Raw genomic sequence first — 27,916 nt, forward strand, 5'->3', positions numbered from 1 at the left:
GGCCGGGCTGGGCTGGGCTGGGCCGGGCCGGGCCGGGCCGGGCCGGGCCGGGGCGGTTCGTGCTCGGCGGCGGGGGAGTGTCCGCGCTGCTTGGGGAAGGCACACGCGGTATCCGGGGTAGGTACACGCGGCTTGCGGAGGTGCCGGCCTAGGGCTCTGAGGAGGGGACGAGCCCGCGGATTCTCGGGCCCGCTACGCTGGTTCCGGGCAGGGAACGGTGGAGAGTGTTCTGGCCGTCCCCCATCGCAGCTCATTCCTGAGGCGGGGAAGGTCCGGGCCTGTCCTGGTCCCGGTCCCGGCGTGGGGTTTGCGGGTCCCCCCTCGGGCAGGCTGTGGGGACTCCGGGAGAGGGGCCGCCGCCGGCCCGCTGTGCTCACTTACGGGGGTTCTTCCATGAGGATTTACTGCTGGCTTGGTTTTTTTTCTGTGTTGTGTTCTCAGGGATTAGACCTAGATGATCTTTAGGGTTCCCTTTCAGTTTAGGACTAGGTGACAGATTTTAGCTTAAAACGTCCTTATGAAAGAAGCGTAAAGCAGTCACTAGTACTTCTGGCCAAGGCAGGTGTAGTGGGGGAAATGTACAAGTATCCAGAGCTAAAGCGATGCCTGTTGTGTTTACTAAAAGTTTTATGGTTGGTTTGGATTTTTTTCACAGCCAGTATTTGGTGTATTATATTGAAGTGAAGTCAAAACTGTACATAATACATAAATAATACAATACAAATTGAGATTGATCATGAAGACCTTTTGTGGAAGAGCTAATCCAACCACTGGTTCGATGGAGTGGTTAGAAGAGGGTGAGGACTATGACTACCACCAGGAGATTGCAAGGTATGCTTGGAAAAGTAGCTTGCTATTCCGTTAAAAGATACCAAAAACCGAGCAAATCCAACTTTTTTTTAATGGTAGTTTGCGGGGGGTCTGTCTTTGTAGAAGTTCCAAGGGCATGAGGTAAACAGACTGTAGAATAGTTTGAATGTCAGTAAATGTGCCCAGTGGTGTACAAGGCAGAACTGTCAATGTCGAATTTTGTGAATTATTCTCCAAATAGTTTCCTTGTAAACTTTTTAAAATGTTTTCTGTGGGGCTGATCCTAATACTGACAGTGACTGAGGTGGGGCAAAATTCATTGACTAAATTTCTTTTAAATGCCAGTGCAAAATATAACTGCCAGTTGTCTGTTCCTGTTCTGCCTTTTTAAGAGCTTAGTGTAACAGCCAGAGAATGTGGGAAGATATATTTTGGGGTATGTTTGAGTAGTGCAACCCGTGAAGAAGGGGGAACCAAAGAAGTTTAAGTCTTAATAAAAAATGATAGGTCATTAGTAGTCTGTCTTTCATTGCTCTGTATAACTCTACATCTGTCTCAGGTGCTACTTCACAGCTGTTTGTCCATAGGTCTGTGCCTTGGGCCCATTATGTGGAGAGGATTTGTGCCAGTGGTTCATGAGTTCATTTATATGCTGATGGCCAGATCACTGAAATTACATTATCCCTTAGATTTGAGAAACACTTCAGATCCTCAAAGCATATGTCAGTTTTTTGTGCATGTATGGGCCACGTTGCTTTGCAGAATGGAGTATTTTAACTGGAATATCTTTTATTGCAGATCACGCTATGCAGATATGCTTCATGATAAGGACAGAGTAAGTATAGAGGCAAAACCCTGTTGAATGGTGGGAAAAGAGCCACTTCATTTCTCTTGAATAGCTGTCACTTATTGTTATATAGGTTTTCCTGAAAGATTAAATGATTACATTTTTGTACTCTCTAAGGTACCAGACCTGCTCTTAGATCAACAGATGCCCTCTTACATCTTACTTTAGTGTTCTGTTGTTTACTGCAGAACATTTTTATATTCGGTAGCCGATTTTGCTGTTCTGTGTTTGACATTTTTGACAGAGAGCTCATTAGATGAAATTTCAAAGGCTGTAAAAGTGGAATTATTATTCCATCAGTAATCTTTTGAAAGACTATTGTGGTGCCTCCACAGTAGGCCTCTCTCTGGTTATAAATTCACAGTCAGAGAACGCAAGATGTCTTTAAAAGCATAAATGGGTAAAAGGTTGCTGATTTTTTTTGTCTTCTCCGCAGAATGTGAAATACTACCAAGGTATTCGTGCTGCAGTGAGCAGAGTTAAAGAGAGAGGTGAGAAAGCAATTGTGCTGGATATAGGGACAGGCACAGGACTCCTGTCCATGATGGCAGCTTCGGCCGGGGCAGATTTCTGCTATGCAGTTGAGGTGAGCATTTGTTAGGAGTTGCACATATTCAACACATTCTTTGTGATGCTCTTATTTTCAGACTATCTCTCTTATTTTTGTTCTGAAGGAAACAGAAATTCTCTTCACAATTGCACTGTTAATAAAAGCAGGGTTTTGGCCTATTTCAATGACTATCTCAGTGCTGGTTGTTTTGGTTTCATTGACAGTGTCTTCAGCACCTGTAAGTCTCTGGGGGTTTCTGTTGATGTATGTGTATATATATTTTTATTTTTACAAAGAAATTAGTTTGTTTAATGTAAATGCTACAATATTAATATGTATTCTTGTGTTTCAAAAGTTAAATTGGAGTAGCTTTTGGAGGCAACTGATACTCTGTAACAGTGGAGGTCTGAATTTTTCAAGTGAAGCTCGTTGCCTTGTTTCATGGTAGTGGACTTCAAACATAGGAGAAGATACAGAGGATGTTAATTTTTTTCAGAACTAAATGTATTGCATTTTGTGTTGGTGCCCTTCCATTTTTGAAAGCTGACATGAGGGTACCATTTTGTTACACTCTTGCTGTTCACAGGTGTTTAAGCCTATGGCTAATGCTGCTGTGAAGATAGTGGAGAAAAATGGTTTTTCTGACAAGATCAAAGTAATCAACAAGCATTCCACTGAAGTCACAGTTGGCCCAGGTGAGAAAAATAGGCTAGGCTTAAAAAAAAATGGCAAGTACCTGAAAATTATGAAGAAATATGTCTTACTCGTATTCCTCATATATTTTTAATTAAAACAAGTACTTCGAGAGCACTGAGGGAGCTGGGGGTGCTCAGCTTGGAGAAGAGGAGAACCTTATCTCTACAACTGCCTGAAAAGGTTGTAGCCAGGTGAGGGTTGGCTTCTTCTCCTGGGTGACAAGTGACAGGATGACAGGAAATGGCCTCAGGTTGTGCCAGGGAAGGTTTAAGTGGGAGATTAGGAAAAAATTTTTCACAGGAAGGGTTGTGAAACATTGAAGACTGCCCAGGGAAAGGATGGAGTCACCATCCCTGGAAGTGTTCAAAAACATGTGGATATGGCACTTGAGGACATGGTTTAGTGGTGGACATGGAGATGGTGCTGGGTTGGTGGTTGGACTTGATCTTAAAGGTCTTTTCCACCTTAAGGATTCTGTGATACTTTACACTCCAGAAAGTAACACTGGAAATCTACTTTGAAAGAGAGTGTTCTGGTAATATCTCAGTAGCCATTTGCATTTCAAATGGAAAATAATTTCCAGTCTTCAGCAGACTCTCTGACAGGAATAATTTTTTTAATTACTTGTGTATTCACATAGCATTTTCTTGAAAGACTTACATAAAGGCTTAACATTACGATATTAATTTGTGTCTTTTAGATGGAGATATGCAGTGTCGGGCAAACATCCTGGTAACAGAATTATTTGATACAGAGCTGATAGGAGAAGGAGCTTTACCAACCTATGAGCACGCACACAAATACCTTGTACAGGTAAGAAAACAGAAAGTATGTCACATCTATCAGTAGAGAAATTCTTCTGCTTTTTCTTGAAGTAGGATAGAGATTATACAGAACTTAGGCTTCTGTATCCCTTGGTAAATACACCATTAGCTCTGCTAGTAAATCACAGGCTCTGAAATAACACCTGGTTGCTTTGTGTTGAAACCAATAACTTGCTGGTTAACCAGTGTCTTTCAGAAAGGCATCCAGTCCTGATTTGAAGCTCTTCTTAATAACATCTTCGTTCCAAGATGTTTTAAAAATTAAATTCTCCTAAATTTGATGAACTTTACCTCCCAGGCATTGGTTCATTTTTGGTTGTTTTTTCCTATTGTGCTCTTACTACTCCTTATGCATTTTGCATGTGAAAATATTTTAAACACTGTATTTAAATCAGTATGGTTTTTTTGAACATATGATCTACAGGTATAATTTTTAGGGCTTTCTTTTCTACATTTTCTTATATTTTCCCTTCATTAAAATGTGGATGGCAAAACTTTATTTAGGTTTCCAGGTTTCCTTTCACCAGTTTAAAAGACACTTTATAAACATAGTAGCACTCCATAACTTTGTACTGCTCTCCATATATAATTCCAAATTGCAATTAGTCTTTTTTTCTGTAAAAGCATTGTTTTTGGACTTCATGGTTGGCTCTTAGTTCATTGTGGGATTTTTAGGACAACTTGTATGTTTTCTACTCTTTAAACATGGATACAAAGTTGTCCTTGCGTAAATTATTTTTCTTATTTTCTCATTGCAATCACCAACTCTTTTTTTATTGTTGATAGCTTACTAGATTTCTGCCTTGAGAAGCCCAAGATAAATCTCTTATTTCAGAATGAGAGTGGAAATGCAAGTTTAACTGAGGCTAGTAAACTGATAATGTATGGTTAATGAAGTAATCTGGCCTTGCTGAACCACACTGAACAGGATAGATACGTATATTCTATTTCACAGAGAGATAAATTGCTCTGATGTTACAAAAGTCTCCAAAATAATTTGTATTTTAGATTTCGAAGCTCCCAGTCCAACTTTCTTTTAAGTGGGCTTGCATTTCAATTGATTTAATTTTCACTCATGTTAATAAGTCAAACTTACTGAATGTTTTTACCCTTTGTTTTGAACACTCAGGAAGGATGTGAGGCAGTGCCTCACAGGGCAACAGTGTATGTCCAGTTAGTGGAATCCAAAAGAATGTGGTCCTGGAAGAAACTGTTTCCTGTTCATGTTGAAGCAGAGGATGGTGAAAAAATTCTTGTTCCCCCTTCAGAAATGGAGAACTGTCCAGGTGTTCCTTCTGTTTGTGATATCCAACTGAACCAGATGCCTTTAAGTGACTTCACTACCCTTAGTGATGTGGTGGCAATGTTCAGGTAAAGGAGACATTGTTTTGTTCAGACCAAAGTTACCCTGTTACACCTTTCATATAAGCTGTGCATTCAGCTTAAGAAGCTGGTGGGAATTTCTGAAGAATGCTGAACTATTTCTTTTTACGATTTTCATGCTTCTCTCTCTGCAGTGTGGATTTCAGTAAGCCAGTACAGAGTGCTTCTACCTATTATAGAGTGCAGCTGAAGCCTGTGAAATCTGGCAAGGCACAAATTGTCCTTTCCTGGTGGGATATTGACATGGACCCCTCTGGGATGATAAACTGTACAATGGCTCCCTACTGGGTAAAACCCACTTCTGCTTTGCAGGTAAAATACTGAGCCTTCAGATACCATTGTCAGATGACTGAGCAACTCTTCTGAGTACTGGGGGGTTTAAGCAGCTCTGCCTTAAATTGCTTAGGAGCTTTGCTAATGTTTAAAGTATTGGAAGATGCTAAATAAGCAACCTGTAGAAATTTTAGCTATGGTATGTGCCCGTTTGAGGTTTTCTTTAATATTAAAGAGTAATTTTTATGTAACACTTAGAGACCGAAGCTGACTTCCAGGTACTGTTATTTCTTTTACTTTCAAGAAATAAAGATTTCTGTATCTTTTTCCTTAACTAGTCTTTATCCCTGGTTAAAATATTAGTCTGTGGTTTGCTTCCATGTAGTTCTTCTATTAAATTTCCAAATAAGTGTTATGTTTATGGTAGTGTGTTTATATGCTCATAAAAAAAAGAGGCTGGTGTAGGAAAATGCTGGATTGATATGGATATTTAGAGAAACCCTATCACTATTAAGTCAGATTCCTGTGGTTTTGTGTGAATGTATTTACTAGTAGGATGAATTTAGTCAAAAAATAAGTTACAAAATTATTGATTGTCTACACTTATGTTTGAGAATGATAATTTCAAATATTAAACTTGGAGGTGTTCAGTCAGCTTAGAATGACTGTTCAGCATGGGATACTTGCAGTGCAAAAACCAGCTTTTTGAAATACAAAAGAGTTGTGCCGTGACCAGAGTGACACTAAGTGACGTAATTCTAGGTGCATGAGGCTGTCAGCAATTCAATACAAGTTTCTAACAAGTGAACTGTGGAGGTGGAACAGCATTAATAAATGCAAAGCAATTTTGGATTGTTTTTAATTTTGTTGAAATAGAAGCTTGGCTAGTGAGCAAGCCAGTGGTCTCAGGCTTATTGTATTGCAAGAAATCAATATTATTCAACATGTAATAGTGGTATTTATTCAGCCTTGCTAACTTGAATGGGATTCTTAATAGTGCATTTTCAAAGTTGTGCTTATTCTCCCTAATTGATTTCCTGCTATTTGTTTACTTTCCATTTGCTATTTATGAGCGAGTTCCTAAGGCTTTGTATATATATAACCCTTTTCAGTGGAGAGATCACTGGATGCAGTGTGTTTATTTTCTTCCAAATGAGGAGCCAGTTCTGCAGGGTGAGAAGTTGTACCTGACTGCCTGTCGTGATGAGTACTCTGTGTGGTACAACCTGCAGAAAGCCAGGTAACAATCTGTTTGTGAAAAAGGCTGCTGTACTACTCCTAGCTGGAGTATTTGCTGCTCTTAGGGCATCTAGTTTTGTAGAAGAGCAATGTAAGAACCCAAGGACTAGAAAAATATGAAAGGCTGCTTCATGGGCAATGCACAGGTGGAAAATACACATTATGCATAAAAATACAGTTGGACTGCAAGCTCCTGCCTTGTACCTGGTTGCATTCTGTGACAAAGAAACATAAAACACTAATGGTTGATTCCTGGAAATCCTAAAATAACAGCTCAGCTGAGGTGGCACATAGGTAAAGAAGTGAAATAATTGCCATTGTGTTTCCATTTTCTATTTTCCTAGTCAGCACTGTCTTTTAGAGATTACTGCTTTCTGCTCAGATTAAAAAGAGCTTAATCATGTTGGTTGTGATGACGATAGCAGCTAACTTTTTTAAAAAACAGTGCTAGCTTTAAAATGTCTGAATTTGCTGTGCCTTTTTTAATTAGGAATCCAAACAAGTAACTGTTTGCTGAAAGAGCAAAGCCTTAAGTACGTAACCATCACAGTGGGAAAATGGGGATGGTTCTTGATTTTGTCTTTTAAAGAAGGTGAAAATTCTTTTTGGCCTCTCTTCATTTGGAAATGCAGAGTTACAAAAATGTCTCTGGAGAACCAGTAACTTCGAAAAAGTGACAGCAGAGTTCATATGCTTTAATGTGCATATCAGCCAAAATGCATACATGTGCCTGTTTGCAAAAACCATGTTGCTGATGCTGTAGTTAATATTTCATTGAAATTTTCCACAGAGAAGGGGAAAATAAAGCAGATGAAGAGGAGCATAAAGCAGATGTTTGCGTGGAGAGTCCTGTCTGTAGGTGTCGTGCTCATCTGCTTTGGAACAGAGCCCGCTTTGGGGAGCTGAATGATCAGAACCGAACACGCCAATACATCAAGGCCTTGAGGAAAGTGAGTGCTTGTTGCCTGCAGGTTTTATTGGCTTCTCTGATGGATGCACATAATGTTAATTTGCAGTAATTCTTTATGGAATTTGTTTGTCCCCTGCAAAGGACTTTGCTCACAAAGTATATTTCTTATCCATCAGCAGATGTAAGTTATACTTTTGTCTTGAAAACTCTAATTACATTTTTAAATGGTAAGCAGCCATTTTTGCATAGAGTTTATAGCAGTTCTGTGTGTTTGTTACATGTAGTATTGGTAGTTGAATGAAGACATCTAATACATTTTTGAGCAAACTTTTTCAGACCTAAGTCAATGGCATTAAATGAGAATTTTTTACCATTATTTGATATGAAATTGTATAAAGTACGGAAAACTTTTCCCTATGGAATAAGAATAACAATGACTATTTGTTTTCTGTAGGTTCTGAAAACAGATAGTGTTTGCCTTTGTATCAGTGATGGCAGTCTGCTGCCTGTGCTGGCTCACTGTCTTGGAGCAAAGCAGGTACAGTACTTCATCCTGTTTTTCAGATCTTGGCATTTTAGTTGGTATTTTTCTCTTATGTAATTCATTTCCAACTCATTATTTAACTATTTCCAGTGCCCCATCAGGGATAAGTGAGGAATAGGCTCACACTGTGTTGAAGGGGAGGTTAAATTCATCTCTGATCAAGCTGAAGTCTAGGAAGATAAATAATTACCAGATTTGACATTTACTGATGTGTAGTTTTGAAGGAAAGTGCTGCTTCCTGTTTGCCATCTTCTATCTTGTGCTTTTGGAAACACTCTTTCTATGGACCTTAATGTCTGGCAAGATTTTCTTCTTCTTTTATGTACCATAATTACATTTATTATTTGGTCTTGAGTGGAAGAGCTGTAAAAGCAAAGTAGGAAGCAGTAAGAATACTGGGTCTGTGTGTAACTGAGAGCTGAGAGCTTCCTGGCTGTCTCACATATATAAATTCCCTACTTGATGTCACGAGGCTCTTTAAACTAAAATCTGTTAGTGTTGAACTGAATATTTGGGAATGTGTAATGTAATATAATCTGCAGGAATGTAGTATATTGCTTAACTATTCACCAATTTTGGATAAAAACGAATGTTTTCTCTTACTGCAGAAAGCTTCTTAGCACTTTCCAGCTGACGCAGTCTGGTCATGTTAAGCAGTATTTACGATTTGACACACTGGCAATATGCTTGCATTAGTTCATGAGTAAATATGTGCTTAGAACAAATGTTAATATGCTGTGTGCAACTTAAAAATGGAAAAGAAATATTTGCATTCGGATGAGTTTTTTTCTGGTATAGCTGTGAAAACAGAATTATTTAGCCTGTAGTTTGGGGGGGTGTTTCGTTGTTAAAAATGTTTATTATAGTGGGCTGTGGAATAGGTGCATAGTTCTTATGAACTGTGCTCACTAGGGCATCAAAATGTTTCTTCATTCTTCAGTTACATATTCTTTTAATTAAAAACTATAAAGCTAGTTTGACTAACTGTGTATTTTCATTAGGTGTTTACATTAGAAAACTCTGGTGTGTCCTGTTCTGTCATGGAAAAAGTGAGTATTCCATTTACTTTTAAAGCTGGATCTCTCCTGCAGATGCCTCTTGGCTTGTCTGCTTGAGCTGCTGCTCTGCTGCTGCCTTTGCCTTGGTGATAAAGGCCAGGCTGTTTGTGTCTGAGGATCAGTGAGAGCATCCCACAGCCTGCACCAGTCTTACCTGGCAAGCAGCATCCAGCAGTTGTCTTCCAGCTGAGACAAGTTGGGGATGCCTGCTCTGCTGTTGTCTCTGCCTTGGGGAAGGGCAGGGGAGGCTCTGCCAGCAGAGTGGAGGCTGTTCAGGAGAGGCAGCTGGTGCCTAAGAAGTGTCTGGAAGCAGCTTCCTGAAGTCATCATATGGCTGTGGCTCCTTTAGTTGACACTGTGTATTTGAAAGAGGTCTGGCTCAGCCTGCAGCTCAGGAGTGCAAAACCAGGAATGGTGGGCAAATGAGGACTCGAAGCTGGTCTCAAAGAGAAGCCAAATATGCAGTGTATTCATAGCTGAAGTGATTCTTACTTTTCTTGGTTATCCTTCTCATATGCTTCAAAGTATAAATGAATGAAGGTGAGGAATCTGCCTTTTTACGTAGGTAATTGAAGGACTATGGAGGGCATGTGCTTCAGTTCCCTGGGTGTGACATGTTGGCTCTATGTGCATACAGCCTTGAACCATAGACTTGTATCATCCTCACGAGTTATGGCAGGAAGTTATATTAAAATTTATTCTGGCTACTGGGGGTTTTTTCTAATTTATTTTCAATAAAATTATTATTTTGGTCTCAACTGTGGCTTTTGATAAAGACAGTGTGCTACTTTTTGATTTTAGTTTTTTAAAGCAAATCATCTTGAAGATAAAATTAAAATAATAGAAACACGTCCTGAGTTGCTGAAGCCTTCTCATTTGGAAGATAAAGAGGTATGTTACAGTTGCTCAGTGTACTGAATTTCAGGGGGTCAGTAGGGAGCAGGAAGTAAAAATGAATCTTGCTTTCCTACTGTGCCACCACAATGAATCCTGTTATGTCCCAGTTCCCATAAAATGTCATGAGTAAATGGTTCACACCATGTGCAGCTAAAACTAAAGGAGACTAAAGATTGTGGGAGGGTTGTTGCTTTGTTTCTGAAGGGTCTGACTTTCCCTGCTGCATAATTGCACCAGTTGTTAAGGCAGTTTAACTGGTTTAACTGCATGTGTTCTACAAGGCTGTAGCTCTTTCACAGCTCTTTCACTCAAGAAGATTGCAATCTATTTGGAAGTAATAACATACTTTAAAACTTAAGAATTATATCACTCATTTCAAAGCCTTCCAAACTCAAACTGCAGTATTTTCTCACAAACTTTGTTGTGGGAAAATTCAATTTAAAATGTGATAACTAAACCCACAAAACAATGTCCAGTGTGCTGTATGTGCAGTATACAGTAATTAAATCCCTAGGGAGCAGTAGAAGTTTTTATCTAGATGATTTCACTTAATATATTGTGCTGGCAGCTATTGGAAGATCTAAACAGCCTGTGTTATGAGTTGTACTTTATTACAATGATTTTTATGTCTTCCTTTCTTTGACAAGATTTCTGTCCTTGTGGGAGAGCCATTTTTCACTACAAGTTTGTTGCCGTGGCATAACCTGTATTTCTGGTATGCCAGGACAGCTGTGAGCACTCACCTTGCCAGCAATGTCACTGTGCTACCTCAGTCTGCTTCTTTGCACATGATGATTGTGGAGTTCCAGGTGAGATTGTTTAGATACTTACACAAATCCACTTAAAACTGAATATTCTTTCAGGACTTTTAAATGACAACTTTATTGCATCTTAATACCGTCCAATATGTTTCGTACTTACCAGCTGAGAAAAGAATATTTGATATCTTGAAGGTGAATGTTGTTGTTTCAGTCATCTCTTGTCAGCAAATCAACTAAAGTAATTTTGCCATTTAAAATGGAAGGGCTGCATGTTTTAATATATTTATTTAGAGAGTGCTGAAGCATGTGACAGTTGTGGTTATTTATAAAATTTCATATGTTATTATATATACTATATATAAATATATGTATCAAGTCGATATTCTGCAGCATACCATTTTTTGAAACAAGGCTTTATAAGACTGTAGGCAGGATTCTCAATTGTATGGGGGTTTCTTTTCAACTGCTTAAGGCTGTGCACAGCTCTGAGTATGAGCACATCTTAAAAATACTTTGAAAAGTCATATTTCAGATACTGTACAAAGTTATAAACTTACTTTTTTCAGTTATTAAGGACTTTGTACCTAAAGATTGTGAAGTGCTTACCTACAGTGACAATGGAAATTAGTGAAGTACTTTCCTCATTAATATGTAAAGTCCAATAGCTTAAGTGAGGGAACTCTGTAGTCCAGCGTTGTGTAAATAAATATACATATCTTTAAGTAAAACTCCTATAATCTAATGAATTTTCACATTAAAAAAACCAGCCTTCAGTTTATCTGTTAACAATGCCTGGTTTTTTTTGTCGTCTTTTCTCCCCTCTGGCTCACCAGCTGTGTAGTTTTTGTGTCTGAGCTTCTCTCCCTTAACAGTTTCCTTATTCGAATGCCCTTTAACCTTGTTCTCTTACTTCTGCTTTTGATTTGTGCATGTGAAAATGGGGTTTTTCTTTATCCCTCTGGGACTAATCAGCTGTGATGCACATTTTTTCAGTTTTCTGCAAAAATGTAGAGAGTTTAAGTATATACTGAGTAAATAATGTAAATCTGAATTCTGTAATAGGGAGCAGATACTTAGACTAATCAACAGTAATCAGATTGAGATAAGCAGTAAATTCTAGTTCTGCTCTCTTATCTAGAGGATTTAGTTCCCTAGACCTCAAAGCATTTTGTAAGGAAGTAAGCATTATTCTCTCCATGGTCTGGATGAGGAAACCAAAGCATGCAGTGACTACTGAAGATTATTCAGCAGTCTAGTAGCAGAATGTAGAGTAACATTCGTGTCACCTAAGCCTCAGTTTTACATTTCCATATACAGGGTTTGTTCAGAGATGATTCCACATAAACATTTTGATAGAACATTTAACTTGTATTTTGTTCCCTTAAGCTATCCCCAAAGCTGATGCTTTAATTTTACATTTTCTTCTTTGCTCAGTGGTGAATCTAGACTCAAAGACTGGAATCTGTGGGATTTTAAAAATAACCTCTGCATTTACCAGTTCTTGGTTAGAGGGAATAGACACAGTGTTGCAAGGTCTCCTGCGGAACAGGGTCTGTAGGCTGTTCTGTCTTCTCAGAATGGATGTGTCGTCATGGTTAAGCAACTAGCAAAACCTGGATCCAGGAGAAACAATTTGATGATTACTTCAGTTATAAACTTGTTTCATCCATAATTGCATTTAGGGAGCAGAGTGCTGCCTGTCTGTTTTGATAGTTCTGCTGGGTGTACCATTCAGAGGCTCTTAGAGAGTCACTCTAGTTCATGCTGTATTCAGGCAGAAGTTATAAAGGTATTTGTTTAAATGTCCTGCTGCCAGCTTGTAAAGCAGGAACATTTGAGAGTAAGTGCAACAATGAACAGGTAATAAAAAGTGTATATATCTATAGTTAGTGAATTGTCATGTTAAGAGACCATTAATGAGGTCTAAGAAAAGGCAAATGTTGAACTGAATCATTGTCTGTCCAGTGGGTTGCTAAAGTCCATGAGAGGCATGGTGTGAAGTGGCTAAAATGGTCTCACTCCACCTTGGGGGGCTAAAGGGAAGTGTGGTTCTCTGGTAGGCTCTGAAATGTTTGATACTGCTGGGAGCACTTACCTGTGCTGGACAGTGAAAGTGGAGGTGCTGTAAGGGTTAGATCTTGGTAAATCCATACCTGCTCTAAAATAAACTACCCACAGAGATTTTAAGAAATGTTCTTTAGAGGAGTTGAAAACAGTGATCAAAGAATTAACCGACTTCAAAAATCTTTTCCCAGAATTATCTTCTGATTCTTGTGGTAGTTGTAATGGTTTAGGAATATATACACAGTAAAAAGTCTTTATCTGGCTTGCTATCAAATGTCTAAGCTACAGCTAAAATTATTTCAAGATTTCCTGTTTCCTTTAATAAAGCCAAACAAAATCCTGTTTTCATTTGTAGGACTTATGGAGAATCCGGAGTCCATGTGGCATCTGTGAAGGTTTTGATGTCCAGACTATGGATGATATGATTAAAGTAAGAAAAATAGTTTCAGCACAAGTCCCAGGAAAACAAAAATTCAGTTTGACTTAATAAAGCATTTAGTGACTGTTGAAAAACTTGTGCATTAGGCAGCACCTCATTGTTTGAGATTTCTGTCAGTTTCTAGAGCTGTGCTGTCAATATCCATATTTGAGTTAGCCATTGAGATTACATTTACAGTAATTGTGGAGGAGTACAGGAATTCATCTCAAGGGAGAAGAAAATGTCAGTGCATTGTGTTTTGAAAGTGCCCGTTTCTATTTCAGGGATCAGGGCCCCAATCACAGCATTTGGTTTCACACATGTAGGACATTTTTTCCCTTGTGCCTGAGAAGTGCAGTCCTGCCCTCTTGAAGCTTTATTGCTTAAATACTCTGAGTTCAGGACCCATAATTAACTTAAAAACACGGACTCTTTGCATTTCTATCATTTTCAGTTCATTTTATTCTTTCCTTTCTTCAGGATTCTCTGAATTTTAGGGAATCCAGGGAAGCAGAACCTCACCCGCTGTGGGAGTATCCCTGCAAGTCACTCTCAGACCCACAGGAAGTTTTGACATTTGACTTCACAAAGACTGTACCACAACACTGTCTCAGCACCGAGGGCTCTGTAAAACTCTTACGGTCAGTTTTCTCAGTGCAATAAATATTCTTGTCATCATCCATTTTTCTACCAGGAGGTAGAGTTCCAGCTCTTTAGATGAGTTGAGTTTAGAGCTCTTTTAAGTGTAATACACTTAACTGGTGCAAATGTGCTTGGCAGTTTTTAATAACATGACCTAAGGTTCTGGAAGTTGCTCTGACACAGACTTTCTGTGGCTATTCACAATAGGCTATAACAATAATACAATAATATTAGATATTATCAGATTAGATAATATGCCTCTGTTTAAAAAAATAACATTTTACTGGCTGTCACTGTGATTTATTATTTAAATAGATTAATTTATAGTTAAGAGAAAATAAAGCATTATCTGGATGTTTTTAATCTTCCTGTTTGTTGCCCATTGCTGAGTTCTTGCAGAAAAAGCTCCTGCGTAGCTTGTCAGATTATTGTGTTTAATAATGAATGAATTACTATGTTTAGTAGCTTTAAAATGACTGTTTTAATAGCTTTTAATGTATATGCTATTCTTCCTTCTAACTATAATCCTGGCAATCTTTATATTTGCCACATCTTCTGAGATACTTTCCACTCTAACTGTGGACTGTGCTTAAATCTGTTCAAACTTGAAATGCTGTTAAGAATTAAAAACCCAAGAAAGTTTTATTTTATAACTATCTGGAGCTTACATAGCTCAAACACTGCTGTGTTTCTCATTAAACAAAATTCAAGCTTTTATAGACTCCAGAGCCATCTGCATGGGGTTTCTGTGCCTTTGCAGCAGTTGTGTTTACAGGCAGCACACTGGCATGACCTCTGCTCCTTGTGGAGCGGGCACATGAAGTGACATGGTGTGTGTGGTAAATATTTCCTCTAAATTCAGAGTCAATAGAAACTGGGGTCTCTGAAGGAAGTTCTCAGCGTATGCTGTGTAATTTATGCCATGTTATTCAGTGCTGGTTAAGTGCCTATGCTGCTGAGCAGATGTAGTTATGACATGTTCTCCTCCATGCCTTTTTTAGATCTCATATCTGCAAATACTTTAGAAGTTTCTGGCCCCAATTACCAACTCAGTCAGCTGTTCAGCTTTCTTTCAAGGAAAGAGTTGTTCATGCTCTTACAGCTCTCACTTAAACACTAGTGCAGTGTTTAAGCTGCCAGGATTATGTACAGTAACAGGTTTTATCCTGCCCCTCTCCCCAGGAAAGGCAAGAGCCATGGAGCAGTTCTGTGGATGGAATATCACCTTGCTGCTGATGTCTCCGTTAGTACAGGACTGATGCAAATGTCAAATGAAAAGGTATATCTTCAGTCGAATTTATTACGTCAAAGTCTGTGTGTTTGCAGCGGGTCTCTGTTGGCCATGCTTGGATTATGTAGTGCCCCTTGTTGCTCTGTTTGAATACTGTGTAGTCAGAATTAGTAAAAATACCTGTTCATGTTTTAGGGGGGAGCAGGAGATGTACCTTAAAATCGGAGTCTGATTTACATCCAAATGCTCCCTAGTTTGGAATCAAATTCAGAATTTAAATGGGATGCTAGGTCAAAGTAGAGTTTTTTCATACAAATAACCTCATCTCAGTTTAACAAAAGCAAAAATTTGGAGGGTAAGGAGTAAGTATTTTTAGTATTCTGTCTCAATATTCTTTGGCCAAATCCATTTTTGACTCGGTGACTTCAGTGTGTGATGTAGCAGATGGTATTTAAAGTTATGTGTTCCATAGTGGAGTGGATGGCAGTGTAAATGAAAACTGTTGATCATTGTGTGCTCAGCTGGGAACAAGAACTCTTACTGCATTCTTACTGTATAGTAATAATACTGGAGATTTTGACTGCTTTCACTTTTAACTCTCTCCTGTAGGGAATCTGTGAATGGAATCCCCACTGCAAGCAAGCTGTTTATTTCTTCAGCTCTGTTATTGAATCAGAAATTCTGTCAGAGCCCACTGCTGTCACATATGCTATAAATTTTGACACAAAGACAGGAGAGATTGCCATGGATTTTAAGCTATTATAAAATACTTTCCTTTTGTTCATATTCCTAAATTATAATAAACATACAGTATTTTTTTTTTTTTGTATAGCAGGGGGTTTCTTTTATTGTGTTCAGAGAGCAGACTGTTCTGAAACATACTTCTAACTTTTTTGGATTTGTTTTCAAAATACAGTTAGTGAGGTAGAGAGGAACCATTTCTTAGGGACAGGTATTCTTGTCATATATTCTTGTATATATATATCCATATATACACATGCTTTAAATCATCTCTTTCAGGGTTTCACACAGTGTTAATGAGCTGCAGAACAGTTGACTTGACAGTAGCAGCTGGTTATGTCATGGCATATCATGCATATGAGGTCACCAGGCCTTAACACTGACATTAGAGAAAAGTCAGTTAAACAGATCTATTTCTAGGCTGTGCTCTTTTCACTGTAAAATGGGAAATAATCTCCAGAGTGCACCAAAAAAATCCCAAGTCAAGCTACATATGTATATTAGTACACTTAATAGGGAGAAGGAAACAGCTTAGCTGCTCTCAGACTTGTCTAAGTTGTGGCTGGTTCTAAGCTGAAATGGCCAGTGAATTAAACTGTGGTGCACTGATGTTCTGCTGGAACTGATGTTCTGTGATGCTGCATTTCTGAAGAGTCCTTTGCCAAACAGTGACCAAAATCTGGGAAGTTGTAACTGGAAATTAGAAAATGCACATATTCAAATTAGTTGGAAGTGACAAACTGATGGTAGTCTGACCAGAAACAAAAGGAAAAGAATGGGAGTAGTCTAAAAAGAAAATCTTTATGAGATATGTAATATTCCATATATGATTAAAAATGTGCTCTTAAACTCATTTCATCAGAGGTGTAAATAACACCTGCCAGTTTGGCTAACTTGTAAGGTGCTCTGCAGTAGCACATCAACTACTGAGGTTTTCTTAGTTGCTCTCCAGATCACACTGGCAGCAATGGCATTGTGTGAAATGAGTTCTGCTTTAGATGAACAATCAATTGGTGTATCTGTTTTGTATGTGTGACCTATTAAGATTTTGATAGAAAATCAATGTCCTGCCAGTCCCAAATTGTGTCAGCCATCCGCAGGGATAACAGTTACCAAAGCTACTCCTATTTCCTCTGAGCAGCAGCTTTAGCAAAGTGAAAGGAATACCATGAGGAAGCCACAAGGCAGCAGCAGCCTCCCCTACTCTGCTTTCCTGGTCACCATGATGCATCATTCTTGTGAGTAAAATGTTTTCCTTTTTCTTTTCCTAACGGTGTGATCATATTTATAGACCCACAAGCCATCTGAAATATTCCTAAATTTTTAGACCCATTTTCCTGATGAACAGAAACCCTGCAGCTCCTGCTGAGGTCTGTGAATTTCACTTTTCAAAACTGCACTTTTAAGATGCTTAACTTTAGTCTGTCATCTCTTACAGACTTTGCTGGAATATGTAGGTTGCTGTTCATGAAACAGTTGTTTTAATTTTGATACACTGTGCTTAGCCCACAGAAAGTATGGTAGCAAATATTGTTGTTATGTGTTGTACACAGTACAGTTGGAAAGGGAACAATAATATGGCCAAACCTTTAAAGTAGTAAAGGCTTGGACCTTTATTTTTTTTTAAAAAAGGCACAGGCACAATTGTGCAAGGCTGGAAAAGGCTGACATTGTACAGCTGCTCTTCTCCTGACTCTGTCCTGTAACTCCTGAGTCTGGCCTGACACAGAAAGCATGAGCTGCTGTTCTTGTTCTGCAGTAGGAAGAGCTTCTGAAAGTGCATTTAACTACACAAGTCATTCTGGATCCAGCAAGAGAATACAGTGTTCTATAGGGAGCCCAAAAATAATAGCAATATATTAGAATTTATATGTTTGGAAAAATAAGATAGGAAAAAAACACAACCAAAATCACAGTGTTTTATTGTGTAATGTTAACTTTCTCAAAGGTAGCTGTGTATGGATGTTCCTGAATTGTGCTTCCTAAGAAAAAATTAAACATAAATTTGTTAAAATGCCAAAGGGAAGAAATCCACACTGATGGGAATTTGTATTTTGTTACGAGTGTTATGTATGTTGAAGTTATGTGGTCCTTGCAGTGGGTATTAGGGATGGTGACTGAGGGGCATCCTTGTTAAACCCTTTTGATGTTGTGACACTTGGGACTGTAGAGGTTCTCAGGGGTGAGTGCAGTGAAGGGGAAGGGCAGAGGCTTTATGCAGTAGCAGCAATCTGCAGAACTGTGCTCCCAGGGCTGAACTGTCTGCTGTGTGCATATAAGGAAAACATCTTAAATTTCAGTATACCTGGAGCAGAAATTGCATTGCTGCTATCAAAAAAACCCCCAAACCACTGGAAGGATGGAATGCCGAGCATATTTTAGCACCTTTGGGTTCCTTAGAGGAGCAAAATCTGATGGATATACTCAAGAAACCTTGTGCATGTTTTAGTTCACTGTGAGTGTTACCAACATCACTAATGCTTGCTGGTTTGGCTTGTGCATTTAGACAGGCACCACAACTGCTTTAAGGATTTGGTTAAAATTGCTGGGAGCTGTTACGTTGAGGCAAGCTCTTACCACGTGTGTGTGTACTTAGGACTATTTATTGTATGTATCAGTCTTCCTTGACTTATATGAGTTCTTCAGGTTGGACTTAAAAACCTAATGTGATCTGTAAATTGTGTGGAAAACAGCTGCTTACAGGGGGGGACTGGCCATTTCTTACACATGTGTGCAAGAGCAAAATAAAAGACTGCTTCTATCTCTGTCCTCTTCCACAGGGCATTTTACTGCAAGCACGCACTTGGGGGAGGAAAGCCACTTTATCAAAAAAACACATTACCCGGGAGCAGCATTCAGCCTCCCATTTGTTCCCAGACCTGACAGAAGCATTCCAGTGATGTTCTGAGCTGGAAGAGCTGCTGGCTATGGGCATCTTAATAAGCAGAGCAAGAATCCTATTTTCTCTTGGAAGGAACTTATTCTGTGCTGCCACTACAGGCAATTTTTTTTCTTAATGACAACAGCTTCAATCCTGACTAGGCCTGCAGGTACAGATGCACGTTCTAATAGAAACAGGATCCTCTGCCAGCATTGAACTAACAGTATTACAGTTCAGATATTGCAATAGAGCCGGTGTCTAGCTGGGCAGCTTTTTTAATGCAAGTCACGGGTTTTAGTCAGGTATTAAAAATCATAATAAACTACCAAGTGTTGCCATTTGCATTTAACTTCCCAATTTTGGCTTTACTGCGGAAGTAACTGTTCTGTAGTTCTGAATTGCGATGTAATTTTACTAAGATGTGGTGGTTACTGTTGGGGTCCCTCCCCTGCCATGTAGCCCTGGGAGAGGGGCCCTGAGGGCACAGACACGGGGCTTCCCTGCCCCTGCTCAGCCTCGTTCCCATTGGTTGGTTTGTGTTCCCTGCGCGGGCAGAAGGACCCTTGGTCCCGTGACTGGAACAGTTCCTCGGCAGAGCTCCGGCCATGCGGCTGGAGAAATAAACATCTCTGAAACAGCTAGCAAGAATCTGTCTGTCCATATATATTTCCTTTCCACGGGACTCCTGGTTTGATATATGCGTGTTGCAGGATCCCCACTGCAACAAATGGTGGAGATTTGTGAGCAGAACGATCCCCGATCCCTAAGCGACTGATTTGTGTGAGTAAACCCTGGAAACTTTGGATTCCTCTTCTTGGTTTTGCTTTGCTATTCCATATCTAAACTATGGAGGAACCGTGGGAAGACTCTTGGCTCTCAGAGCCGCATATGGACATTTATCTTAAACTTAAAATGATTCTTGAACAACGATTTGTAAATTTTAGCTTGATTCAAGCTCAAAAAGAACTGAAACACTTCCTGGCATGGTTGTTTAAGAACTTTTTCTATGTTTCTTGGGATTTAATTCTTACCAAGGGCTTTTGGAAAACCGTTTGGACACAGTTAATACTGGAGTCAAAATATATGCCGATGGAAGAATATTTTCGTGAATATTATTTAGTTACCGAGACTGTTGAGCAATGTCAGCTGTGTCCTGGCGAAGGGAAGCCTGGCGCAGGGACCGTGCGGCCCAGGCCACGTGCACCGAGCGCTCTGCGAGCAGCAGCGAGGCAGTTCCCGCGCGCGGGCGGAGCGAGGCGCGGCGGGAGCGGCGGGACCCGGCGGTGCCCGAATGGTCCCGTGCAGCGCGTGGTGGAGCGAGCCCCGGGAACGCCCGGCCGAGAGGGGCGGCGCACGGGCGGCGGCTGGAGGCGGTGGCGCGGAGCCGCGCCCAGCCGAGACGCGCGCTGGAGCAGGGCGCGGGGGGGTCGTCGCTCGGGGGCCCGGCCGAGACGTGGGTGCAGCGCCCGGCATCGGCAGCGAAGCTGCGACCAGAGGAGGCGACGCACGGAGAACTGAGCGGCGCGGCCCGGCCCGGCCCGCACAGCCCCGAACGCGACCCCGGGAAGAGCGCGCAGGCACGAGCAGCCCCGACAATTCCAACACGGGAGCGACCGAAAGAGACAGCAAAGACGCAGCGAGACAGAAAACAGCAGACACTCGGAAAAAGGAAAAGATCATAGCAACTAAGACCTTAGGGATAGTAAAATGGTATAATGTTAAGCAAAATTATGGTTTTATAACAAGGTGTGACAACCAGCAAGACATATTCGTGCATAGAACTGCTATTAAAAAGAATAACCCTGAAAAATGCATCCCAAGCTTGGGAGATGGAGAGGTGGTGGAATTTAATATTGTACTAGGGAGAAAAGGGTTACAAGCATCGCAGGTCACTGGGCCTGATGGTGTTCCTGTAAAAGGCAGTATATATGCAAAAAATCGTAGTCATGTTAGACAGTATCTCCATTGTAAGCCCCCCCTACAGTTTCCCTTTCCTAATCCCACCTTTCCCTTTTACCCTATGTCCTATTACCCCCAGTGTATTCCCAATCCGTTTTTTCATCCATGGTTTCCCTCACAAAACCATGCTTTTGCCAATTGTTTCCCCAAAAATCCCTTTCCAATGCCGAGTGGGGGATGAAAAGGGGGAGGGAAGAAGTTAAACCCTCTCCTGCCTCAGTTTCCCCACAAAGCATGCTCAGAGTTCTGTCTCCCTTCTGTCAGCCCTAAGATGTTCCACAGAATCTGTTTGGACATTTAAAGACTCAGGAGGGTGGCTTGTTTTGTTTTGAAACTGTTCTTGTTATGTTTATCCAGTTGTTTTCATTCTCCTTTTATTAAAATAAAACGGGTGAGGTGTTGGGGTCCCTCCCCTGCCGTGTAGCCCTGGGAGAGGGGCCCTGAGGGCACAGACACGGGGCTACCCTGCCCCTGCTCAGCCTCGTTCCCATTGGTTGGTTTGTGTTCCCTGCGCGGGCAGAAGGACCCTTGGTCCCGTGACTGGAACAGTTCCTGGGCAGAGCCCCGGCCATGCGGCTGGAGAAATAAACATCTCTGAAACAGCTATCAAGAATCTGTCTGTCCGTATATATTTCCTTTCCACGGGACTCCTGGTTTGATATATGCGTGTTGCAGTATCCCCACTGCAACAGGTTACCACAGCAGAGCTCCACAAGAGGGTGCTGAGAACCCACTTCGAAATTTCTAGCACATTATAAATCAGGAAAATGCAGAGTCTTGCCAAATGCAGCTGTCTCATTCAAATCACACGTCGTGTTATGAGATACAATGTACATACATGCATGGAAGTGGAAAACTAGTGAAAAAGGTGACAACTGCTAGTAAATCTAATCCAGACCTGCACCTACTGTTAAAGCAGGCAGGCAGGAAAGTGTCTCATGCTGAATACACAGAGTGAGTAGTACTCCTTGGACAGTGAAGTTGTCATGGTCCTAATGAAGGACAAGCCTTGCATTGTAAAGGGTGTTTTCTAAGTCAGGCAGCTGCAAGATTTGTTCCTTTATTTGCAGAACTGGTACCTTTTGTCTGAAGGCTGGGCACTTCAAGGGCTGAGATCCTGGAGCTTGCTTTTCTCCTTCATTAGTCCCTTTGAAACTGCTCTGTGTGGGCTTCCTGCATTTAACAAGATAGAGGATGCATTTCAGGACTAACTCATTTAGTCACTCATCTTTTGTATTCTGTTTGTAGTTACAGCTGGTTGTTAGGGGGGGGAGAGACTATTACAGCTTCCTGGTGTTGGATTTTTCCAATGATGATTGTGAGCTGAATACAATGGGTGCTTGTGTTGTCATTCTACCTTATTGACTCTGATAGCATTGCAAAATGTTAATTTGGTTTGGTACTTAATCATTGTAATACTTCACATTTCCAAGCATTTAATGCAGATTAGTGATTAAGATGCTTCTCAGAGAGGGGTGTGTTGTCATCTCTATTTTTCAGATGAGAAAAAACCTAAGTGTGCTTTGTGTGGGTGTGTGAGTGTTTCATCTGCCCCAGGCTCACTATAAGATTAGAGCCTCAGAGCTAAAAATGACTTGCTCAAGGCCGTGCAGAATAGACTAATCCCCTGACTCCCCAGCTCTGCTTTAATCATTTGTTTTCTTAGCACAGTGTGATTTCAGATGCAGCCTTATGAGGTTTGACCGAGATGCAGCAGATAAAGGCTCAGAGGCAGTAAATCCTTGGATAGCTCAGTAATTAAAACCACCTGGGTTTTAACGTACATGTAAAATATATTAATATTATATAAAAACTACATACTTAAATATATATATTTACAAAGCTATAGAGCTTTGGTCTTATTTTTAAAAGCTGTCATGAAGATGACCCACTTTTTTCCCCCCCCAGGAGGAGTCTGCCTAGGATTTGAGAGCCCTGAAGATGCCTCTTTTGTGGACAAGGGCACTAATGAATGAATGAGAGCAGATGATCTTCCTGTGTGCCACGGGAAAGCCCTGTAATTGCAAGTCTGGCTGCTCTTCACAGAGGTGTGGGCACAGTCCCAGGGTATCTTGGCCTTAAGTTACACAAGACTGGCCATGTACCCTCTCTGGTTCTTCCTCAGGGTTTTGCTGAAGTGCAGCTGCATGACGAGCTGCAGCAGCCCCTTTGCTGTGGATTGTGCCTCTCGCTCCTGTCATTTTCCACAGCCTCTGCTCTCTCTTGCCTTTTACATCACTCCCTTGGAGAAGTGATGTTCTCGTGCTTTGGGAGAAGGGAGTGGGTGCTGCAGGTTACTGAGTGTGCTCTTGCTTCTGCAGGGTGGTGGATCCTGCTGTATCTGTCCTCACATAAGGTGCCTGCTGGCTTCCTGTTAGGGTATCTAAGAAACCAATTACTCACACTCCTGACAATCAGCAAGTAAATTGAGCTGCGGCGATGAATGAGGTGGGAGTGAGACACAAACAGCCTTCACTGCGGCACTCCAAAATGCCATATCCCTGCTCAGCTGCAGTGTTTCTAGGAATGGTTGGAGGCACTGTACAGTAGGTCTGCATGTCTCATCTCATGCCTGCTTGACAGGCAGCAGCAAAGTCACTTGTGCCCATGGACTGATGAGAGAGGATGAGGCACCCTCACATGCGGCGGAAAGGCTGGGAGTGCATCCAGAAGTGGGATGAATCGGAGGCTCTGCAGGACTGGCGCCTGGCAAGTGCAGGGGTGCACTTCATCGTGTCCCAGTGCCCCTTCCTGCCAGGCTCCTGAGGGGCTGAGCTGCAGGGGGGATGGACACATTCTCCTTAACCCTCCCTGTGCATCCCAGTGCCCTGGGCTGTGTCCTACCCAAAATAAGATGTGTCAGCTCTTGCTGTGAGCCCACAATGAGAGAGCAGCTGGGTGAGGGGCTGGCTGTGTTTTGTGAGCAATAGTGGGACTTGAGAAACAAAAGTTCATGTGTTGAGTGTGTCTGTGTGACTTCCAGCCTGAGGGCACCAAGAACACAGGAGTAATGAACTGGTGTGAAGAGAATATTCAGACCATCTAATTTTGCTGGCTGTTATGCCACGTGTGTGTCCTGGCATGCTGGGACGTGGTACTGAGGGCCAAGACAGTGGCCTTAGTATTGACTGCTCATGTTCCTGCTGTTTTAAATCAGCACTGGGGTTTTGTGTCTCTTACCTCCTGAGCTGATGCTGTTTAGGTGTTCTCCATAATGTTTCTCATTGCCTGTTTCTATTGAGTAACAATGGTCTTTGGACTCCAACTCAAGTAGTTTCATTACTTTAGTGGAGTTTAGGTGATGGGCCCTTAAGTGACAGTGTTGGCATTGCTGCTTCTTGAGCCTTGGTCTTGCTTAAAATCAGTGCCCATCTCTTCTTCCTGCAGCTGCTGTGTCCCTGTTGGCCAGGCTGGTCCTGAGAGCAGAGCAGAGCTGTCAGAGCTGACGGGAAGTCTCCCAGAATTAGGGACTTGAACCTCTCTCCAGCAAAAGCTCTTTCTGCCTAGAAATAAATTTCATCTAAAGTTTATGCTTCTGGAATTGATGCACAAACCCAAAGCTTTATCTGAATGCACTGAAGAGGCTTTGGCTGTGGGAAGGTGTGGTAAGTTATAGCAGTTCTCTTGTGCAGCCTGTGTGCCATTAGAGAACTCCAATCCCGAGTGTCCAGGGCTGCATGCCAAGGATGGAGGGTTTGGTGGAGGCACTGTTAATACCTTACGGCCTTGTGTTGAAAACTGCTGGCATACTGCATTATGATGGCTTAGTATGTGTTTCTGTTTTGTATGAAACTGTTAGGGAAGCTGCCATCTCTTCTTCATGCACTAAATTAATTTCTACCCCTGCCCTGCCCTGGCCCTTCACTTTTTGCTAATACTGACTAGTGCTCAACAAAAACTAGCAGTTCCTTCTGCATTGCACAGCAGAATAAATGAACTATGAAGTCAACTTCTGTGTTAAATGTTACGTTTTTATCTTTTCTTGCGTTATCTTGACCCATACCCCACAATATACATGAAAAAAAGTCTTCAAAAAGGGAAGAAGGAAAAATATCTAGGAAAGTCTATGTCTTCATATTTCGATACAAAACAGGCTTTATGTTTTGTATTGAAATATGAAGACATAGTCTTTCCTAGATATCGGAGTGCTCTGCTCCACAGATATCATGGGTCTGTACTGACAAAGCATTTAATTTTTGTGCATTTTCTTTTGTGCTTGTCACAGATCTGAAGCACTTCAAGGCCAGTCTCATCCATGTGCACTGCTGCCAGGCTGAGGGGTTTATTTCATGTCACAGACGACATGAATGAAGCAGCAGGGTAAAGGCATAAGCAGCATTTCTCTTCCAAAAGGGGCACCAGCACCTCAGACCATCTCAGCAGTGCTTCCCAAACCAGATTAGTGCCCAGGCTGAGCTCCTGGGGCCCCATTAATGTACGGGGTGTGTTAATGTACAAACATGGTTGTCAGCGTGTTCCTTGTTCCAGAGTGTCAGTACAGGTATCAGTGGGAGGTTTTGGTGAGGATGTCATGTGGCCCTTTCAGGTGCTGTTTATCCCACTCTCTTTGAGGGCTCCCTCGATGGCAGATGTGTCCCCATTTAGAATGGTGCCATTTTTGTTGTGTCCCTGTGCCAGTCAGGCAGGCCCTGAATAAATACTGGGATTTTCTCACAGGAGATCATCTGTTCAGATAGATGCAGTGCCTTACATCCACTGCCAGCTTCCTGCTGCTTTCTTGGATGCTGCTGCCCATATCCCTTTGCTTGCAGGGAGAATATTCTACTTGTGTCCCTGCCTCTAGCTGGGAACGAGATACACTGCTCCATTGTTTACCTCTCCTAGAAGCTGAGGGTTGTGACTCTCTTTTTGCGACAGTCTGTATTTGCATTCCCGGGGTTGGCTGGGCAACAGCTAATCAAGTAATTACATTTTAAATAAGATTTTACAAGAAAAGCATGTCTAAAAATAAAGGCAAGGTGTAGTCATGCTTGTCACCAACAGAGCTAGTCAGCTGTGTGTGTTCTGGGGAATGTTTCCTGAGCAATTAAGGGCCATTTAATCTTTCTTACTGTACTTAACTCTTTTTGTTGTATTTTTAAAAATCTTTTTAGATGTTCTCCTATCTTTGCAGTATGTCTGTAGATCCAGTATCTCCTCCCATTCCTTTTCCTTCCATTCCCCCCCACCCCCTGTGCTTTAAGTACAGTCTTCTCACACAGAGTCTTGACAGGCAGCTATTCATACTTCAAGAGTTTGTGCTTGTAAGCTCCAGTTCTGTCCACATTTAAAACATGAATAAAAATAGCAGTGTTGGGGTTTTTTTAATAATAAATGGAAGGTCCCAAACAGATAATTACGCTTTCCATATAAATAAGCATAACCCAGAAGCAGAAGAAATTCTGTACTTTCCCCCTGTCTTCAAACCAAACACAGGAATGAGTGGGACCTTCTGGGTTGTTCTGTATCATCCCTTCCTACAGCTGGGCTCATGCATAGAATCTCTGTAAAAATATATTCAGCTCTGTTTTAAAAGCATTGGGGCTTCAGAGAGGAATTTTTTTTTGTTTATTTTGCATTCCACTGTGGTCATTTGGAAGCTAGTTTTGAACTTTCCTCGTCATGTGGTCAGAAACCTTCTTCTAATTGTCAGCCCACGAATCCAGACCTGGACAAGGACCTCTTATACTGGGTGTGGAGCCACTGCCCAGCACTTGACCAGACTCAGCATTTCTTTCTGCCAGTGTACAATAAATGCTACATTTACAGCTTCTCATTTGCTCTGCCATTGGAACAGAGCTGCGGTACGATGAGGTTTCTGCTGTGAGGTGAAAGGACACTCGAGGTCAGCTGGGGACAAAAGGGATCTCACCAGGTAAACTCTGTGAGTTCAAAAGTGGCACAGAGTTTCAGGAGCACTCATAATGAAGTGGCTGCAGCATGAAGTTCTGCTTATGTGCTTATTGTGGCACACAAGACAAGTTTGGTTAAAAGTCTGAGTTTGCTGTGGCTATAAATAACTTTGTTGGCAAATGTGGAAACGAGAAATTAAATGTAACCAAGGAATAACAGAAAATAGAGTTTTAAATACCTGTTTCATAACTGTCTGTTTTTGGGGCGGAGAGAATGGACCAGGTTGCATACTGAGAATTAGTTTGTCTTGTGTGATACACCTTTCATTAGAAATATATTTAGCATAGTGCTTGGCACCATGCTAGGCCTGGGATTTTTGTTTGTTTGGTGTCCTGCAGACCTTGCAGCTGCCTTTTGTTCCTTGATACCCTGATGTCCTTACTAAGCAATATAAAACATTCCATGTTGGCTTTGCTGGAGCTGGTGGTAGTGTGGCAGTTGACCTCAGGAGAAGTGTTTTAAATGTAGAGAAAGAACCAGCTGGATTTTTCTAGCTGTTCAGAACTCTGGATTGGCCTTTAAAAGGTATTTAAGAACCTGTTACAAAGAAGGTAATGATTATACCTAGGCAGGTCTGAAAAGGTAGTGAGGATGTTGCCCGAAGTGTAGCAGGGCTGGGTGTTCAAACTCTGCTATTTTAGAAGTTCACAAACCTCTTTAATGAGAATAAAGGTACCTAATTACTTTTGATGTGGAAAGATGTCATCTTCCCCTCATCATGCTCATCTCTTTCTGTTCACTGTGGTGGGATCAGGTATACTGCCACTGGGGAATTTCAGGTTCTGAACTCCCACATCACACTAGCAAAGTGTTCAGAGGCTTCTGAGCAGACACTGCAGCCTGTGATGCTGTGGCAGCATTGGAAACCCCTTCAGTTGTTTGAATCCACAGAATCCCAGAATGACTTTGCTTGGAATGTAAGACCTTAAAGACCATCAAGTTCCAACCCCTCTGTCATGGGCAGGATGTCATTTACTGGATCAAATTGCTTAGGGTCTCATCCAACACAGCCTGGAACACTTCCAGGGGTGGAACATCCCTGAATCCAGAATCTTAAAATTACATTAATATTGTTGTGGAATAAAGCAGTTCTCAGCCCAGCTGCATCCTGAACTCTCTGAGTCATCCTGCTCAGCATTGGTGGGTCCCAGGTCGCATCTGTGGGGTCTGTCCCCCCTGGCCTGCAGACACTGTCCTTTGCAGGCAGCTCTGGTTCCCTAGTCTGACACTGCGGTGTCTTGGCCACCATCCTCCGTTTGGTCTCATTAAGGCAGA

At 41.4% G+C, this 27,916-nt stretch overlaps 1 protein-coding gene across 2 annotated transcripts; it reads left to right on the top strand.

Moving 5' to 3' along the window:
* The first annotated feature begins 28 nt into the window (after positions 1 to 28).
* On the top strand, positions 29 to 18,653 carry PRMT7 (protein arginine methyltransferase 7). 2 transcript variants are annotated; one of them, XM_048316306.1, is made up of 18 exons: positions 29 to 117; positions 656 to 831; positions 1,609 to 1,645; positions 2,094 to 2,243; positions 2,794 to 2,902; positions 3,604 to 3,716; positions 4,857 to 5,098; positions 5,245 to 5,422; positions 6,496 to 6,623; positions 7,413 to 7,572; positions 7,987 to 8,070; positions 9,078 to 9,125; positions 9,936 to 10,025; positions 10,679 to 10,840; positions 13,212 to 13,286; positions 13,755 to 13,915; positions 15,099 to 15,195; positions 15,757 to 18,653. In XM_048316306.1, the coding sequence occupies exons 2-18, from the start codon at positions 737 to 739 to the stop codon at positions 15,910 to 15,912; spliced, it is 2,085 nt and encodes a 694-aa protein (XP_048172263.1). In that variant the 5' UTR covers positions 29 to 117; positions 656 to 736; the 3' UTR covers positions 15,913 to 18,653. The 2 variants fall into 2 exon arrangements, with proteins under 2 accessions (XP_048172263.1, XP_048172264.1); XM_048316307.1 differs by lacking the exons at positions 9,078 to 9,125; positions 9,936 to 10,025.
* The last annotated feature ends 9,263 nt before the right edge of the window (positions 18,654 to 27,916 follow it).

Source organism: Corvus hawaiiensis, chromosome 12, assembly GCF_020740725.1.
Source record: "Corvus hawaiiensis isolate bCorHaw1 chromosome 12, bCorHaw1.pri.cur, whole genome shotgun sequence".
NCBI lineage: Eukaryota > Metazoa > Chordata > Aves > Passeriformes > Corvidae > Corvus > Corvus hawaiiensis.

Coding starts and splice junctions, on each gene's coding strand:
- PRMT7 (XM_048316306.1), top strand. CDS start 737: ATGAAGACCTTTTGTGGAAGAGCTAATCCAACCACTGGTTCGATGGAG. Junction 3,717..4,856: donor CACACAAATACCTTGTACAG/GTAAGAAAACAG, acceptor TTGAACACTCAG/GAAGGATGTGAGGCAGTGCC. Junction 15,196..15,756: donor TGCAAATGTCAAATGAAAAG/GTATATCTTCAG, acceptor TCTCTCCTGTAG/GGAATCTGTGAATGGAATCC.